At 44.6% G+C, this 19,515-nt stretch overlaps 1 protein-coding gene across 3 annotated transcripts; it reads left to right on the forward strand.

The window, feature by feature from the left end:
* Positions 1 to 83: 83 nt before the first annotated feature.
* On the forward strand, positions 84 to 11,768 carry LOC119461902 (uncharacterized). Of its 3 annotated transcripts, none has more exons than XM_049672313.1 (6): positions 84 to 253; positions 3,638 to 4,019; positions 5,649 to 5,965; positions 7,461 to 7,694; positions 8,808 to 9,003; positions 11,398 to 11,768. In XM_049672313.1, exons 2-6 carry the CDS (start codon positions 3,639 to 3,641, stop codon positions 11,656 to 11,658), a joined length of 1,389 nt encoding a protein of 462 aa, XP_049528270.1. In that variant the 5' UTR covers positions 84 to 253; position 3,638; the 3' UTR covers positions 11,659 to 11,768. The 3 variants fall into 3 exon arrangements, with proteins under 3 accessions (XP_049528270.1, XP_037579196.1, XP_037579197.1); XM_037723268.2 differs by having other exon boundaries at positions 84 to 249; positions 3,633 to 4,019; XM_037723269.2 differs by having other exon boundaries at positions 110 to 179; positions 3,633 to 4,019.
* The last annotated feature ends 7,747 nt before the right edge of the window (positions 11,769 to 19,515 follow it).

Consider the following 19,515-nt stretch of genomic DNA (forward strand, 5'->3'; position numbering starts at 1 on the left):
TCTGTGGTCTGCCCTGCTGTTAGTAACGGCTGTTACGGTAGCGCATGGAGGAACTCCATGCAGTAGCGACTGCCGTTAGGTGGCCAGCCGAGCCAGCCAGGAAAACAACAACAACAACATCGCGCGCGGAATGCGAAGACTATCGAGACAAGCGATTAAGATTTTTCCTATTAATCAAGGTTAGGCCAGTTCGACTGCTTGCTCTTAACATGTCTGTTTGCTAGCTTGTGTCCAAGGAGGCCTATCAAGGCAAGTGGAAAACGTACATTTCCTGAAGATAATGGGTTTGGATGCGCTCCACTATGCTAGCAACATATCTCGACTTTCCAATGACTCGGTTAGCAAGTCGGGGTGTGTGTATGCGCATTGTCGCTCAGTGCCACGCATTTCTCAGCTATTACGACTACTGAGTACTATTGCCACTACTGAGTACTTAAGACAAGCCTCAAACGCTGGTTATCTGGTGTGGTCGTCCGTTAGAAAACGTTACAACTGCCAAGCGGTTCTTCGCGTACGCACGACATGTTGAGGCGGCATGTTTTATTTGTCAGACGCATTTGAAGTGTTCTTTTTTGATGTCGACCCAGTTGTGGTCGCAGTTGGGTTATTGCCTCTGCACGATCGCGAGACAGGGTGTAAACCGGACCAACCTTGATGGTCACTCCTTGATGGTCACTCCTTGAGCATTGACTTTCGCCGATGGGGTGTGTCGCGTCGTTGCTACAGCGAGTGAGCAGGGTCGGGCTCACTGTTGTTGTGACGCCTTCAAAGCTGGAATTCCGTCCTTAATTAGTGACTCGGAAGCAGCCGCAGATAGCCGTGTACGCTTTTCACGACCCAGTATGCACGAACCAATGCAACCAATGATTTCACTTTCAATTCCGTCTGAATTAGTCGTCGGGGATTATAAAACGTGACCTGAAATTTCTTTAGGCCTGTGTTTATGTAATGGTTATCAGTACCTTTCTTAATCTTATAATGCCATGAATATAAATTCCTTTCGCGCGCAACTTCTTTCCACTATGGTGTGCCCACTGTGCAGCTGTTGGACATGAATTTTGTTACCTGTCAGATGTGAAATTTGTGCCTTATGCATTTGATGGCTTCTTGCCATGGTGAACATGTCAGCTCATTTTACAGGCTTGTCTCCTTTCCTTCTTTCTTTTTTTCTTCCTGTTAATGAAAGTAGGATGCCATAGAATGATGCATGATTTGACCAGAAAAATGTCTATAGCATTTTTTAGATTGTATTGTACTGCTGAGCATGAGTTCATTGCTTCGATTCCCAACCATGGCTACTGCATTTCAATGGGGGTGGAGGGCACCTGCAACCTTACCTGTGTTTGCTGTTGGACTAGTTGGTACATGATGCTAAGGACAAAACATCGCAAGAAATGGGACAAAGCAAGAAAGACAAACAATGCAAGGTTAACTGAGTCAAGCAAGCCTGTGACATGCGACACAAAACACACTGTTTTTCTTCTGTGCTGTCAGAGTGGTGCATCAAATACTGCTGTCTTGCGGTCATTCGCACTGCAGGGAAGAGCTGCAGTGTTTAAATGACCGCCTCGGAGAACATGCGGGCTCCCCGACGTCCCTTATAAGTAGCAACTGGGCCTTGTACTGCTGCTTTTGTGGATGCTGCCCCGTGTTTGGTGGGACTTGCATTTATTTGGACTCTAAGACCAGTGCACTCTGGAGGTTTTTGAGGCCTACACTGTGAAAGAAACGTGTGTGAGCATACCATTGGAAGAGTTAGCTTACTTGGACAATTAATTAATAGAGACTGAATGTATAGCTACCAAAAAATGCACTTTTAGGTGCCTATAACATGCACTAAAGCTGTCATGTAAAGCATATGTAGATGCCAGATACTGTCTTTAAGCATGTATAGGCTCAATAGGAACTTCCGATGTGTATGTGAGGATAAATTATTATTTTTAAGAAATGCAGCTCATAAACCCCTGTTTTGGGAAACTTGCTTGACTTACTCAATTAAACAGGATGATGCAAGTTTCAAGATTTATCGGGAATTCAGTGTGACTAGACAACATGAGAAAATTTGTGAAAGCAGTAACAAACAAGTACCATCTCAAGATTTTGGGGTTTTGTGTTGTGCCTTTTTTCACTGAGTATTGGTTTGTATGTAGAAAAGCAGTGCTCAACATCAACTCAAGTCAGAAGCACATATTTGTACTTCGGAACATACGATGATGCAATGCCTTCTGAAATTCCAGAATGTGTGCCGGTCAGAACCTTTGACAGTTCTTTCTGTACAGAAGACTTAAAATTTTTACCTGAAATAGACTGAAGCTATTTTAATGACAGTTCTGAATGAAATCTGGTATGCGGATCAAGCGCGTCTGCTTTTATACATGACGCGTTGAAGGTTGCAGCATAAAAGCTGGTACCCGCTTTCCTTCCAGAAGGTACAACACTATTCGCATTACGCATACAATCTGATTACACAAGGTTTCGCAACAACGTAGGCAAGAGATGGAATCAACGATACCATTTGAGAAAGTTCAGATGCAAGTGAATGCACTGAGCGATAACATTAAGTTGTTAGCACATGAAAAGCAGTCCCTGGAAAAAAATGAACAAATGATAAACAATGTATGCGGTCAACATTGATGGCAGTGGCCCAGCCCCCCCCCCTCCTGGCTACGCCACTGCCTCGTTCACATAGTGGCCGCAACACAATGAATGCATTGTGATAGCTTTCGTGAAGAATATCAGCAATAGCATGTTTGCTTGCCGATGCTGCTCTTGAAGTCTTCAGCTACGAATTCAACGCTGTGGCATCACAGGCTTCCCAATCCGCATACCATCACCACCTACTCCATTTTAAGATGTGCCTCTAACAAACTTATGTGGTCCTTGACAGCTTGATTTGTGCACTTAGGCAGGCAACATGCCTTCTTGCTTTTAAGTTTGTTTAATGGCATGCGGGCAAGGTATTGTAGGACTGGAGCACTGTCAACATATGCTTAAATGCGCCCGATGTCGTGGAGGTATCATTCAGGTAGCGCAAATAATCTGTGAAGCATTTCTCACTTGCTGCTCCACGACGCCACAGTCCATGTACATTGCAAATATATTTTGCTTCGTGCAAAATGAACCTTTGTTGGAAGACAGCGTTGTTTGTCTCTTCCTTGACTCTTTTCTTGCGCTGTTTTTGTCCTTAGCACCACCTATGTGCCACACAGGTGATGAAAATTATTCTGGAGTCTATGGCATCTCTTGTAGTCTGTGTTGCTTTCAAGGGACCATGACACATTTTTCTAGCTTATTTTTCACCATGTACGTTGTACTGTACACTTGTGAGAAAACTTTTATGTACCACAGCCTCACTGAAAGAACTGAAGTTATTCGTAACTGAGATGCACACACTGAAATTGATGATCACACTGGAAATTTCGCAACGTCAAGTTTGAACTGCAGTCAAGTGCATAATTAAAAATTAGCTTCATTGCAGAGTCCCTGGTCTGTATACTTTTGCTCATTTGTGTACATATGCCCTCAGGAGGCTGCCCTGACAAATTTTCGCATGATGTGTCCTTCTGTACAACTTCTACATCATGTTATTGTTTGTTACTAATAGCAATCAATTTCGCTCAGTTTATAAGCAGATCAGCATGGCCAAGGCAAGTGATCCTGATGACCTTGAGAAAGTGCTTCAACGGTGTTTCAACATCTGCATCACCCGTCAAGATCTGGAGGCCCCAACGACAGCCGTGGTGACCCGTGTGCTACGTGGAGCCTTTGATACATTTGGCTTGAATGATGCGGCTCTGGAAGTGCCTTGCTCCCTACTTCCCAGTGAAGCTATGCACATTGAAGGCTCAGTGACTCTGTCCCACTACCTGAAGCTGATGCAAACAGTCTTTGCACTCTTGGGTGTCAACGATGTGGGCCTGCAGGACCTTACCAATCCAAAACCCAAGCGCATTCGTCGGCTTTTCAAGATCCTCGTCAATAATTTGCTCTACACTACCAGCGTCTTCACCAAGTACACGGTTAGACACCTCTGCACCATTGCTAACTTTTGTGGCTCTAGCGACTGCTGTTGGAAGAGTGTCAGTAGTGTAGAATACTATGCCGTAATAGTCAAACCGCATTAAGTAGCATCCAACATGAAAAACCTTCATTATATCTGATTATTGATAGCTAATACAGTTGAACCTCGATATGGCGAACTTCAATATAACCAAATGCTCGATGCAACAAAGTGTTTATCTTTTCAGCTGGTGTGCAAAATGTGTGGACATGCCTAATCTACGGGAGGTAACGGGTTAATTAGTAACTTTAGTGGGCATGTTGTTGTTGCTGCAGGAATCGGAGCTGGGTAGCTAGTGCTATTTCTTAAATGCTGATGTTAGAAATAATTTAGATTTACTTTGATCGACCATGTTTGTTATATCAAGGTCTGATTGTACAGGCACTCATACAAGGCCATCCTTGTATAGCTTTGAAAGTTGTACTGTGTGACCAAATGTAGTTACCCTAGTTGGCATTTGGCTTGTGCACTCATAATTGTACTTTTGAGCCTGCCTTTACACTGGAAGACACCTCCTTGAGAACTCCTTAATTTGGAAAGATATGTCCACAGCCACCAACAACAGGTGTGTTTTAATTACCATTGCCCTAATGGAGCTAGACAAAGCCAGACCGAACCGTCACACTACTTTTGTTGTTTTGCTACTAGTTGGTTCACACCGTAGCTGTCGTGCTCCATTTTAGAGCTCTACGCTCTAGAAATGCTTGACGGAACGTTTGAGCCATTTGACTTTGTGACGTGTATCTTTGGCTGAAGCCGGACACTGCTAACCATGCTAGAAGCTGATTGTCACCTTTACAATGGGAAAGTCAGCTTTGAAAAGCCACTTGAAGAGCCTGAAGTGTGTCCTACTGAGCAACTGCTTAGCTGCAAGAAGTTGCAGTTATGTGTACGAATAATGTTCGTTTCCCCTTACTGAAATTTGGCCTTTGTTATGCTTGAATTGTCCTTGCATTTTGAGTCGAATGTTCTGTAGGGACCCTGATTCTGCCAGTATGTTCTATTTTGTCCTGCATTGATCATGCTCAGAAATGTATTGCCTTCATGTGCTCACATAGCAGGTCCAGGTCTTGAAATTGTTGACTAAAGAATATATTCTTAGCAGAGAACACTGTCATACATTTTTTTTTCCAGTGCCCAAGTCACCTGTACCAGAGAAGAAAAAAAAAAGAAAGAAAGAAAAAAAGTGCTTTGTTGTGACTCGCGCTTTGGTTTTAGAGGTGATGCTTGATCATTTTTCTTTTGGCTGTCCATACGTAATGCAATGTTCTCTGTCCGTGGTTTTAGCGGTCTCTTTGTCACTGAGCATTTTTATATTCAAGATATGCCATCTTGTAGGCCCTCAATTCATAAAATAGCTTGCTCTGTGTGCTTACTTTGGGTATTAGATCAGTTTTATTTTAGATGTTGTATTTCAGTTTTGGATGAATTAAATGCGTATGTGGTGTTTGAGTTAAGCTTGGCAAGAGCTGACTGTAAGATGGGTTCAGTGTTTTGGATCGTCTTAGCTGAATCGTCTGTCTGAGTCCGTAGTGCTCTCATTCGCACACCAGAACTGTCACTGAGTCTTCCTCAATGTTGACTGTAGGACAAGCTCAAGGATCAGCTTAAGGCCAAGGCTCAGGGGGAACATGTCCTAAGCATGCTCAATGCGATGACGGCCAAGGCGAACAAGCTGGCAACTCAGCTCCACAACGGGGGTGAGCAGCAACAGGCAATTGCTGAAGAGCTTGCGGCCTGCGAGAAAACACTGGCTGCCTACGACGTGAAGAAAACTGCCATCATGTCAGACTACAAGCAGCTCAAGACGACCCTGTGTGCCTCTGCTGAAGCAGTGCAGAAGGCAGAGTTGGACATCATGAACCTCAAGGAAACCCTGGAGGAAAAACGGGCTGCAGTGTGCAAGTAAGTAGGCATCTGCTCTATATGCAGAAGATTTTTGCGTAAAGTATACTGGCACATTTCAGCCCAGATGACCAGTTGTGCTACTACAAGTCAATAGATTCACCACACGTACAGTTGGCCACAAGCTTGCAGCACACTAGATTGCGAAAAAGCTGAGTTTACTTGATCAAATCCAGTTTGTCTGCAGCAGTTTTTGTGACCCATATAGTGATTCACTTAATTAGAAGTGCCATGCTAACAGAGCATAATTTGATGTCTTTGAACCCATGTTTTGTAAACTTTTGTGGCCACTTGTATGCCAAAGCTGTGAGTAGAACTAGTTTCATAAGCCGCCGAGGACTGCTTGCAATGAGATCGCAACAAGGTTGCAACATGCTGAGCAGGAAAGCAGGGAACCGGGAAGCAAGTTTCATGAATCGGAACTCTGAATGTTGCCCTGCTCGCTCCACAAGCATCGTGCGGCACAGCTGCCACCAATGGAAACACTTTGTTGACTTTGGCAGTGGCTAGTGTGTCTGCTTAGTCTAGGTCACATCGAGGTTCATTTGATTTGGCTGCAATCTCTGAACTAGTTCTGGAGGAGCTGCACTTCGCTATTCGTTTCACTAGATCAGCATGGCGGAATCTGTACGTTGTGGGGTCTCAAACGTGCTCTTGGGACAAAGGAACGACAACACATTAATGCAAACAATCAAAAGGGCATTTATTGTGCCTTTTATACAAAAAGCCAGCTAGACGAATTACTACAAATAGAACATGCTGATAGGCGCTGTAAGTCAAACTCACCACGGCAGAAAATCGAGCGATGTTCACCCCCATGCTGGACACCAACGCCAAATCGTTCACGAGTGCAGTCACGCAAACGGTGGTGCGTTTTAACGATCGTGTTCATCCATTCCTGTCCCGCTCTGAGTTCTATCATGGGACTGTCCTGCGAAATCTCTTGACGGGCACGCAACCTCAAACCAAAGCATAAGAGCCTACTCCCTTTTGCGCCCTAGTAACCCCGCCATTAGGTGGCATTAGCAACACAACGCTCGCGCCATCTCTCAAACCATTCTGCAACTACACCGCCAGCACATAGCTACACGTGGAAGCCGTATTACAGGAGACACGAGAGCCATGCGGGGAATACATCAGGGGACGATGGAGTCGCTAGTCCCTGCAACGTCACCTTTCGTTTCACATAGTACAGGCTTCGTGCAGGACAAGTTCACAGTGTTCCCTGCGCTTGTTGAAGAGCTAGAGCGTAGTGCAGGTCATGCCATGCTGGTTCTGCTCAAGCAAGGACTGGCACTGAACTGATGGGAACTAGTTCACAGAGTGCTGGACGAATTGAATGGAGATTTTATTTCTTTTCCAGCTAGCCTCCCACCTTCTGAAACATGTCGCTCTTTCTCTCTTGTGATCTCTAGATTGTGGCTAGAACTTTTGCACTATTTGCCCAACAGAGGCGCAAGAGATATGAGGTGTTTGTTCTACTGTTTAATTCTAGGGACCCAGCTGCGTGGAAGGAAAAGACTTCAGCAGATGCAGAAACTCTGGCTGTCTTGAAATCTGAAATTGAGAAGTTGCGAGCTGTTGTGTCTGCTGTGAATGAAAAGATAAGCCTGGCCCCCCGCATCAGTGAGGAATATCGGAAAACTTTGGAAAGCATAACTGAGATGGAAGGCCGGTCCGCTGAAGCAGAGGCATTGCAGCAGAGGAAAGCAGTTCAGGAGAAAAAGCGGTAAGCACATGTTTTGATAGACATACGAGATGGGGAGGGGATTTCTTTCAAGGTGATAAGTGGGGCTAGTTGCAGCTTATCATGTTTTGAAGGGGCGTACCCAGAAACTATTTTTGGCTAAGGTTTTGTATTCACAGTGGCGGCCATCTTGAAGTAGTATTCAGTTTTGCACATGAATTGCACATTCCTCACAATAAACACATTATGTACAGTCGAATCTCGATCATTCGAACTCGAAAGGGCCCGTAAATTTGTGCGAATTAAAAGCAGTTTCTTTTGTATTTGGAAAGAAGGAATAAACTTCTTCTTAGAGTAATTGAATGGAAGACTTACTTGCAGTAGTGCATGTGCACATGAGTGGGAAGTTCCAGAAGATTTATTCACACGTATTTAGAAATTCACACATATTTTACAGGGAGAGGCCTTCGTCCTGCAGTGGACATAAATATAGGCTGATGATGATGATGATTTACAAATTACAGGACACCCGTCCAAGGGCGATAACACCGTCGTTGTGCGGGGAGACGACCATTGCGGCTTTTATGTAGCACGTATTGAGCAACAGAAAGCTGTATCGGGAGTTTTTCATGTTGCTCTACAATTTTCTCATTTACACTTTTCATCTAATTATAATGTTTGAGAAGTTGGTTAATTAAGACTATTTGTGTAATTAGGCAGAACGCAAAAAATAATCTGAGTATCTCCAAGCAACGGCAAACAACATTAGCTTGAGACATTTAACGTGGGGCGTTTCGATGGCCATTGCAAGATAACTTTTCTTTTTCTGTTAAAGTAATGTTTGCTGCCAGTAATTAACTGCTGCATGTGTTTAGAGCAGGCGATTCAATTTTTTCAATGAAGAAACGGACATGACTGACTGTACAATAGATATTTAATTACTCTAACTTTAATGACTTGCTATCACATGTGCGAAGAGTTGTACTGCCACCTGGACTTGCTTTCAATGGAGTCTCCAGCACCTTGGCATAAAATTATGCCAATTTGACACATTTATTCATATTTGAGCATAATTCGTGACTGAAGGGGGTAACCTTACCTTCTTTCTTCATTTATTTTTTGAACATGTGCTGCAATGTTGCTCTGTGCATGCAGGATTGAACTTGAGCAATTGCATTATGCATTGCAAAAAAAAGTGGAGCTCGCTACGGAGGAGCTGAAGCGCCTCATGGAGAAGCAGCCGCATGACGTTGGTCTTCAGTCCCGCGAGCTGCGCAACCATGACGCTCGGCAGCAGCTGCAGCAACTCAAGGCAGCAGTGAAGCAAGCGAGAACCATTGCCATTACTAAGGTACGATGCATCTAAGCTTGCATCTAAGTTGGTGCTATAAGTGGTGCTCACATAATGGTTCTTTCTTTAGACCGAATAGCATGGTGCCAGAAGCGAATTGAACATTGCATACTTTTCGAGTAGTTTTCAAATAATGAAAAGCCTTCACCGCTGTTTATATAAAATACTCGGGCCTCTTCAGAACATACGTGGTCATGCATTATAAAAAGTCAGTCTTGATGGCCAGTTAGCACCAGTGTATAAATTCAAGACCATATGGGACGTGACAGTCTATGGCAATGGCAAAGTGAAAAGAACAAACTAACAAAACAACTTTTCTCCAGTTAAAATGACCGCAGCTGATGGTGCCGCTCTTTAAAATTTTGCAACAAGACGTTCACATTGAACCCAAATAGAGAACACAGGTGCAGCATCCATGAATACAAAGTGACGAAAGTAAAGGATCGCTGTTCATTCAGAAAAGTCTGGCTCCCTGAGCAACTTGGTGGTCTCTACTACAGAACTTGTGTTTTATGTTTACTGTGACTGCTGAGATATCTCACGCACAGTTGATGCCCGAATTTTCTAATAGTGACTATTCAATGCAACAACAGAATTAAATTGGACAACATTTGATTAATTATTCAGAAGTTCTGTGACCTCTTTGAAATGTGTTGGATAAGCATGACAGCCAACACTGCTCTTTGCCAGTGTAGGCATAGCTTGGGAAAAGATGAAACGCAGCAGCACCATGCATGTAGCCTGGCATTTCATCTAGTGGTCTGGTCCATGTTTGCATACACACAATTTGACCACACTGCTAGACAAATACACTAAGCATGCTTGCGTTCTAGAGCCTAAATTAGGTAGCACCGATATCCTTCCTAGTATTGCTCCCGTGTATGCAGAAGCAGCATCTGGCCATGTTTACTGTTGCCCTCTACCATGGTGTGAATCCTTCATGTAGCAATACCTTGCAAGCTACAAATCAGCTGCATTTGTCTGGTAGAAGTAACATTTGTTGCTGCCAAAGATGGACCACGCAACGTCTTATCCTTCAGTGTCGAGGGTTTGACTATGTGGGTATGAATTGGTCAAATGTGAAAATTGCTGCTGGCTGCAAGAAACTCAAGATGTTTCAACTTCCATGTGGAAATTTTGTTCACACTGCAGGAAGGTAAAATCGCACTCTTTGGTGAATAGTTCATACAACTTGTGTATTAACTGAAATGATGGCAGCTTTCCTTCAATGAATACTCGCTGCCTGTACCATGGTAGTCAGGCATATAAGTGGCTAACAATTATATGTTCACCCACTGTAGTAGCCAAATGGCCATGGTGTTGTGTTGCCGAGCTTGAGGTTGTGAATTCGATCCCAGGTTGCAATGGCCACATTTTGATGGGGGTGAAATGCAAAAATACTTGTGTGCTTATATGTAGGTGCACATCAAAGAACCCCAGATGGTCATAATTGATCTAGAGACCCCCATTACGGCTTGCCTCATCATTGTGGTTTTGGCATGTAAAACCCAATGTTTAAAAATTATGTTCCATCATTGCGAACAAGGCTTCCATACAAGAGCTGTAAAACCTTTCTTGTTCGTGGTCATCTTTTTTAGCCTTTGGCAGCTATCTGCTAACATTTGCACATGCAGCAGTAGAACAAGTTATTTTTATGGCACCACTGAAAGTTCACACTTGGAGTAATCTTAATGAACACAAAAGAATTAGTTGGCGCTCTTTGGCCATACCTGGCCCTTGCGCCAGTAAACACTATACATCATCATGATCATCACAAAAGAATTAGGGGACACTGCATTACAGTAATTTTTCAAAAAATATTTCAAAACGTCAACTGCGCCCAATTAAACATAAGATTGGAGCAAAAGTACAATAAATATTCAGCCCCGCGGTCATGCTATAGACATAAAGCATGAGAACTTGTGTAGTGAAGCAGGCTACGTCACTTAAACAGCCATATTTTACAGGCTATACAGCGATCATTCGAAATCTCTGAAGAGTCCTGTGCATGTGACAAAACTACTTATTTGCTTCTAATGCTCCATTTGTGCTTTAAAAAACACTTTATAGCATGCTATATATTTTTATATATTTATGCATTCAATATTGTCACAATTCACCGAGCACAGGAGCTTTATTGACAGAGTACGAGAAGTACTCCGTCGTACTCGAATAAGGGGATCCGAGAGTGAGACTCTCCAGAGCGCTTTTCTCTTTGTCTCTAGGAAGTGCTCACACACTCAAGCGTGTCGGTCGTCGTCTTGTTACCGCCAGCGTATAGCTGGGCACCGATAGGGACGCAGCATTATCCTGCTGCTAAAATATAGTACACTGATTTCAACATTTCTTTGTGTCATGTCTTTTAACACCATGGGTACTTTTGTGCATTTGCAGCTGTCTGAGCTGGATGCAAGAATTTCAAGCACACAGGAAGAAATCGGCATGCGTGAGAAGGCAATGGAACGGCACGTTGCCAGGAACCAGCGGATTATTGACAGGATGTTGGAATATCTGGATCTTCTGGTGGAGCGCTTTGAAACTACTTATAATGAGGATGGTCTTCCACAGTTGTGTAGCGAGGACGAATCACCTCAGACCACCAGCAAGGACGAACAGCCGCAGTTAAGCCCCGAGGATGGACAACCAGAGTTGTAATGGCAAACGGGAAAAAAAAAACTGCTTGGCTGTGTGATGTTTTTATATTTTTGATTTATTTTTATGCATATTACCTTGTAAATAAAGTTCTATTTTGTATGTGCAAACAATGCTGCCTGTCTTTCAGTATGAAAAAGCTGAATGATTTTGTCCACTTTACTCTCTAGATTCACATCACTGGGTGTAAGTGTAGCACCTTTTTTCTTTCTTCTGTTGCCTCCTTGTTTCGGCACATGTCGCAAACTCTTTAAAGCAGCCCTGAAACGCTTTCTGAACATTATAATAAAATGTTACTGATTTGTAAACAAGGCTCCTGTGAACATGTGCACGGAATATTTCAGTTTAGGTAATTTACAACCTTATGTCCAAAACTGAAAAATCACTTGCTCTCTCCTTCGCAATGTCGTCGTGCAGCTAGTATGTTGCAAGCAGAGACAATGACATTCTCAGTAATACTATTGTTGCTAATTTGAGCTAAATTAAAAATTTATGCCTGCAATCACAAAAATATGGAAAAAGCATTTCATCTTAGTGCTGCTGGTCTACACATGTCGGTTGTGCATAGCTGCGTCTGCTGCGAGTGGCCTCTGATAGAGCAGCGATGTGCTGCGTTAGCGTAAGATATCACGACCACTGTGACGAGCTCTCTCGCTGGCGATACGCTCAACTATTGGGCAGGGCCTTGCCCCCTTGCCACCCCCCCTGCGTAGCGTGCTAGTGGAGAAGAAAGGAGTCTCATCAATCAGTGCGATAACTACGTCTAACTCCGCCTATACTTGAAATGTTTGAAACATTTTTGCGGCAGGAGATCTGTAAGGTGACGTCCTTCAATAGTGAGGCCATTCTACGATTAGTTAGAAAAGTGTTTCAGAGCCCCTTTAATACCAACTGCAACGAAATATCAGACCACCTAGACAGCCCACTTTCAGATAGTGTAGACCATCTAGACAGCCTCCATGCAGAATTTTGTTTGAAATAATACAAGCAAACATGTTCAAAAAAAAAAAAAAAAACACTAGCAGTAGGCATTCTTTATAACAAAATTGAAGGAAATGTCACCATTAACCGCCTGCCAGAAATGGTGCCAAATGATAATACGTATTGAGAACCAGCACACAACCTCATGCTATGAGATCAGGAGGTACCCATAATGTGCCCAAAATCTCTGAGGTAATGTGTTTGGATTTGTGTTGCATCTGCTAATCACCAAGTGCACGTATTGTCTGTTTAGGTGCTATAGGCTGTAGAAAATTATATCGCCCTACAGCTTTGATAATTGCTTCAATTTCATAGTCAAACCTCATAATGAAGTCGCATCCAGCACAAAAATACTGGGTGGCTCAAGATAAAGTTAACCCAAAGCGATGAACACGAACTGTAAGGTGATATACATATAGATAAAAGACAGCCTTTTTATGTTGGTTCCTATGTCTCTACATGTACTGCTGGAACTGTTGACTGCCATGGGCCAAGAACTGACGCCAGGCAAATGTTTCGCATATTAATATCGCCGTACTGTTCATGTGTTCTTCACTTGCTTTGTACCTTCATTATATTTGCTACAAGCATACGTGCTGATATTGGTTTAAAAAATATTATATTTACTTATTATTATATTTACTTATATTATTTATATTTACTTTGTTATATTGGAGGTTGAACTGCACTACTGATTTATAACCAATTTAGCCAGTGAAAATTTTATTGTGATTAGCTTTGAATTTTTAAAGGAGCATTCAGTCCAGGGCAAGGATGCTCCCTTGTAAGTGCCCTTTTGTTTTGTGTGTGGTTCTTTGCGTCCTGTGTCAGTTCTTTTTTCTTTTTCTTTTTTTCCGATGTACAACTGTCTGCTTTGGATGCATTTTGTATGGAATTCAATTCATTTTGCAGGGAACCAGTCTTATCCAAATGAGTTTATATATCCCACGACTGAGTGCACATTGTGCTCAATTAGGCTGAGGGCTCTCACTTTTCGTACCCAAGAACATCGCTGCACAGCTATCTTGGGAAAAGCGTGTTGACTATTTGTTGGAAGCTGGACACTTGTGCCTGTGATGAAATGCTCATTACGAAACCCTCAACTTGGGCTTCAAGCCTAGAAAACAGACAAACCAGCTTTTACCAACTGACATCCAAGTAAGTTAATTGCATGCTGCCATTTCTTTCACACACAGTGTAGTCTTTGTCCAGGACTGGTGCAATGCATTCCCCTGCACTGGTAAGACAGGAAGGTCTATTTGATGCACCATGCCCTTCATGAACCATTACTCTAGTTTAGTGTAAAGTCAGTGATTGTTCACAGAACCAGCCTGACACCCCTTGTGTGGGCTTTGCACTCTCTCTTCTGAAACTGCAGGGGGTCGCTTGTAGTTCTGCACAAAGGCTGTACTGGGTGAGCCGAATGGCAATATGCAAACGATGTCATGTTGTAGTTGTGAAATGAATAACGAGGTGCAGCACCCAACTAGTTATACCTCAGTTTAACTATGTTGGAAGGACCCAAAAATTATTTTAAATTGAGTTGAAGCACAACATTTACCTTCATGGGCCTATGTGGGCTTTATTGGACTAAGGCTGAGAAGACAACCAACTTTTCATCTCTACTGTAACAGATGTAGCTGGCACAATCTGATGGAGCCCACACTGAGCTTGCACTGCTGAGACGCTGTTGAGACACTGCAATGGACAGTTTCGTAAAAAGTAGGTGGCCCACCTCAAATTGGCACGGTAATGTGGTAACCTGCTTATAGTACTGTAGCAATACATCAATGAATTTCAAAACATTTTGAGCAAAACCGTTTTTCTGCAATGTGTTTCTTTCACCATAGTTTCCTCCAGAACTTCATTAAATCTGGCGATGGTATGTTCACTTTGTTGGTTTGGGGTATCGAAAACACTTCATTAAATTGAAAATTTCGTAAACCAGGCTTTGTTAAATCGAGGTTTGCCTGTAGTTCAGGAAGTGCTGGCCAATCCAAAGTATTTATAGTGCAGTGCTTGTGCGTGCAAATGGTGGCCCAACCAGTTGTGCATGAGCAAAATCTGAGCGTGGTCATCCCGCGCCCCTGCATGGGCTGTGATTTTGGCCTTCAGCTCAATTCTATGCCACTCTCATGACCAACCTTTCATGGCCGGCTGATCCCATCGACTTCATCGGCGGAGCGTCGCTCTGACCACTCCTGAAGAAACACAAACAAGAATGGCATCGAAAAAGGCATCGTTACAAAATTGTGGCCGTGTAGGCTAGCTTGCCATGACAGCACATAATTTTAATGTGTCAATTGGCATTCTTAGGTTACTTTAATTTTTACACACTTTCTAGGGGCTAACTCTCTATCTCTCTAACCATTTTCCCGCATACCTGGGTCACATATGGTCGAATGGGTAGTGCATCGGATTGCTGCGCTGAGGGTACAGGGTTTGGAACCAACTGTTGGAACTTGGACCAACTAGGGTTACTGAGTTTGTGGCAATGTGTACATATGTGCCGCTCTTCAACGAACCTCTTTCACGCCAACGTGGGTCACTGTAGCTGTTCAATTAAACTCTTTGAGGCTGACTTGGAACACTGGGCATGTGCCACTCAGTCTGTGCTGGTCTTCAATGAACCTCCTTGATGCCAACTTGGGTAACTAAGTATGTGCCACTGGGAATGTTCTGCTCTACAATGACGAAAAAGATCCTTTAAATTCTAATACGAATAGCAATCTTTGCCTACTTTAGCCGTTTTGAGCCTATCTATCTATCTATCTAGCCTCTTAGACCGACCCAGTGGCCCAAGTTGTCTGCCTGCTTGGGCCGCTGGCTATGTGCGCCTGGTCGTGATGCCACCGTGGTCATACCATTGACGTCATTCCAACCTCATGATCGTATACTCTCTCCATGCCATCCTCGTCACGACTCCTACCTCGACTACAGTTAAACCTGGATATAACGAAATTGACAAATTCCCGAAAAACTTCGTTATAAAGAGGATTTCATTATATACAGGTTCGGCACAAAAAATTGAAAAAGAAATGCTTACCGTATTTACTCGATTCTAACGCGCCAGCGATTGTAACGCGCACCCATTTTCAGTTTTCATTGAAGCACTCTTCCTTAGAATGTCACACCAGGTACTGGATGCGTGGACGCGTGTCGTTTCGCACAAGCGCGAGGCATCGGAAACGAATAGCGAGCGACACGATGGCGTCGTAGCGTCGTATAGTGTCACCTAGTGTCAGGTTAGTGAAGTGAAGCGCAGAGACTTGCGCAGTAACCAAAGAGTGGCGCTGCCAGCGTGTTGAAAAAAAAAATGATTTTTTTTCTTTGGCAACATCAACTGGAAAAGGAGAGTGCCGGCTTGGCGGGCTAGACCAGCTGCAGCATGCGGCGGGATCAGGTTTGAATGAAGGAAGGGGGAAAGGTCACGCCCGCGGCGGCAAGATCGCCGGGTCGAGGGATGCAGGCCCGCCTCACGCACGCTCGCACGCACGCACACGTGCGCTCGCTCTTGCCTCGCAGTCGCCGTGAATTCGAGCGTGCCAAGCGCAACGCCGCCGCTTCGCGTTCTGTCGCGGCGTAGAAGGTGCTTCCGGTTGCTGCTCGCGCAAAAAATGACAAAATACATGAATACGGCAAGATTCACTGACGCCGCGCCTTATCAGACAGATGCAAGGAAGGCGGTGGCAGTGGTAACAGACCGTAGAGGGAAAGTTACAGCCTGCGCTTCAATAGATCGCGCTTCTACAACAGCAGCAGAAGAGGTTGCAATTGCGCTCGCAATAAAAGAGGGCTGGACGCGAAACGCTCCATTAACGATAATTACAGACTCACAGAAAGCTTGCAGAGACTATCTAAGGGGCAAAGTTGGAGCACAGGCGCTCCGAATACTTGTCGGGACTGGATGGGACCCCATGGTTCAATACATCCAAACTGTGACCGGGGCACGAGGGCGTCACCGGGAACCTGCATGCGGACGAGGCGGCTCGAGGCTTTACAAATCACCGTGCCGCCCCAGACTCTGCAATAGAGGACCCTACACCCCTAGACCCTTGCTTTGCAACAACTCTGAAATACTTCAGAGAAAATAGAAAGATCTATCCACCCCCGCACGGTAAACTAAGTGCTGCGGAGGCAACCGTGTTGCGAATATTACAGACGAACACCTACATAAATTTGCACACACTCCACCTGATCTACCCCACGGCATACAGAGACATATGCCCGTGGTGTGGAGCAACACCAACACTCTTTCACATCACGTGGGAGTGTGCAGAACACGGAGAAGAACACGAAACAAACGGCACGTGGAACGAATGGGAGGCGCTGCTGTCTAGCCCGGCCCTGGAAGATCAGCTACGACTGATCCAACGAGCTGAGCGGATGGCCTGTGCTAGTGGGGCCTTGGAATAGGGGCACCACCCTGCTGGACAAACTTCGTCTTTAACCCCCTACCCCCTCTGTGGACTGGGGTATGAGCCTGTCCGATTTCTGATTATAATAAAGTTTTACTACTACTATTGGGGCGAAATCTCTAGGTTGTTGGCGAGGAAAATTAGTTATATTGAGGGGGTCTCCCGCTGCCACTTCGTTACGTAGAGGTCTCAAATACATGTGCTTCTATGGAGTAACGGCGGGGAATAGAAAAAAAAAAAACACCGCATATCCACGGGGTGAATGATGATGAGTGGGCGAAGCTCCGGAGGGAATCATCGGTAAACCGTGAATCTTCCGTGTAATTCGCCCAGTCTCGGCGCACTAAATCGAACGATTGACTTCCACCAATGACACGCGCCATATGTGACGTCATTCCTATTTTATAACAGCGCCCTTCATTATAATTGCACCATCTCCTGCTTAAGGAGACACTAGCACAAACACGTTAGAAACGTGCAGTACTCTCTAGTAAGGGGGAGAGGCCACAGCGTCTTACGCAGCCGTTTACACATGCCGGAACGTGCACCGCGTTTGCCGACGCCGTCACATGACTGCTGAGAGAGTATAACCCCCGTATTAATAAACGCTCCTCGACTTGAACTTGACTTGCCACCGCCTTCAACGCGTTTCGAACGCGCTGCCCAAGGCGGTGGCAAGTCAAGTTCAAGTCGAGGAGCGTTTATGAATACGAGGGTAAGGCAGAGAGGCCACAGCGTCTTACACCAGCTGCTTACACGGGCCGTAACGCGCTAGCACAAACGCGTTAGAAACGCGCAGTCTTTCGTTAATGTTGGGTATTTATTGTCATCGTGGTGCGTGTGTCCATGTGCGCTTCGTGGCGTAGTGGCTAGCGCCGTGCATTCGGAAGCGAGGGGTCCCTGGTTCGATTCCATGCTACGGACACAACTTTCGGAATTTTTTTTTCATAAAAGTAGACGCGGCTACCTACTACGACGACGACGACTACTACTACTACTACCACATACTACAGAGGAGGGACAGACCCACACCCTAAGGAGCTTTGCCCCTAAAACTTCGTTATATCCAGGAATTCGTTATATGGAGGTTCGTTATAAGCAGGTTTAACTGTATTAGACATCTTGGCCAAGATGTCTAGCTCACAACTACAATATAAAAAATGCATGATGACGATGATAAGACAATCACAGGTGTACGAGGACAATTAGGTGATGATTACGTAGGATGACATTAGCTGACGATGACTGTGTCACGAAACCTGTATGACGACGATGGCTTGACGATGACGGCATGACGAGAGTCGCATGACATAGCTGGAGTGACGATGATGGCACGACTAATAATATGACATCATCACAACGATGGTATGACAATTGAGGCATCATATATAGCGACTCACGGTGATGGCATGACAAAGGCGCCGTAACCATGATAGGGTGACGACAGTATGATTATAATATCGACGTCGATGAAACGACGAAGGCAGTATGACGACAATGAGTTGACGTTCCTGAAGTGACGACGATGCAATGAACATATGATGGCATCACGGCGCCCAACGCATATCTATGGTCACCCAAGCTAGTTGAACCACTCGGTCAGAGTAGATCGAAGGCGTGATGATGACAGCATATGACGAGAGTCAGATCAAGGAGCTGGAATGACAACGATTGAACGACCACGACGGCATCACTATGGTGTGATTTGACAACAAATGCATGACAATTTTATACGACAACGATGGTGTGACGATGACGTCATTATCAGAGTCGGATAACAAAGCTGAAATGACGGGGATGCCACGACCACGTCACGACCATGAGCCCATATTTACTGGCTATGAAACAAAAGGACAAACGAAATTGTAGGCTAGGTATGACACGAGTGCAAAATAGAGGGCATTTTGCACTTGTGTCGCCAGCTGGTCCTTTCCTTCGTCCATGTGTTCCACACGCAACCCGAAGAAGTATGAATATGATCACACAGTAAGCGTAGATATTGGGTCTGTCCTGTGTAAGGATAACGAAACCTGAAGGTTCCGAATCGGGGGAGCAGAGCACTCCCTGTTCTCGAGGACCGGGTGGGCTGGCTCAAGTCCCTCCTGCCCCCCTACTTCCGAAGTCCCTGCAGAACATTAAACAATTAAATTATCTTTGCACAATAGATTCGAAGTATTTGGCTACCCAAGCTACCGAACCACATGATATGCAAAAGGGTCAATGCTGAAAACGCTCGCAGTTAATTGGTCTTTTTTTTTTTTGTACAGCAGAGCTGTTACGGGCTAGTTCCTTCAGGATCGTGTCCGCGTGTAGAAAAAAAAACTATCACCATGAACATTTCGGCTCCATGTGCGTGGCGGTTTGGCTCTATGTGCGTAGCGGTTTCCCGCCAGTTAATTGTGCCTTTGCACAGATGTCAAAACGGCTAACATGATTGATAGGATCATGGCATCAATAACAT

The sequence above is a fragment of the Dermacentor silvarum genome, chromosome 8 (genome assembly GCF_013339745.2).
Source record: "Dermacentor silvarum isolate Dsil-2018 chromosome 8, BIME_Dsil_1.4, whole genome shotgun sequence".
In the NCBI taxonomy this organism is placed as follows: Eukaryota; Metazoa; Arthropoda; class Arachnida; order Ixodida; family Ixodidae; genus Dermacentor; species Dermacentor silvarum.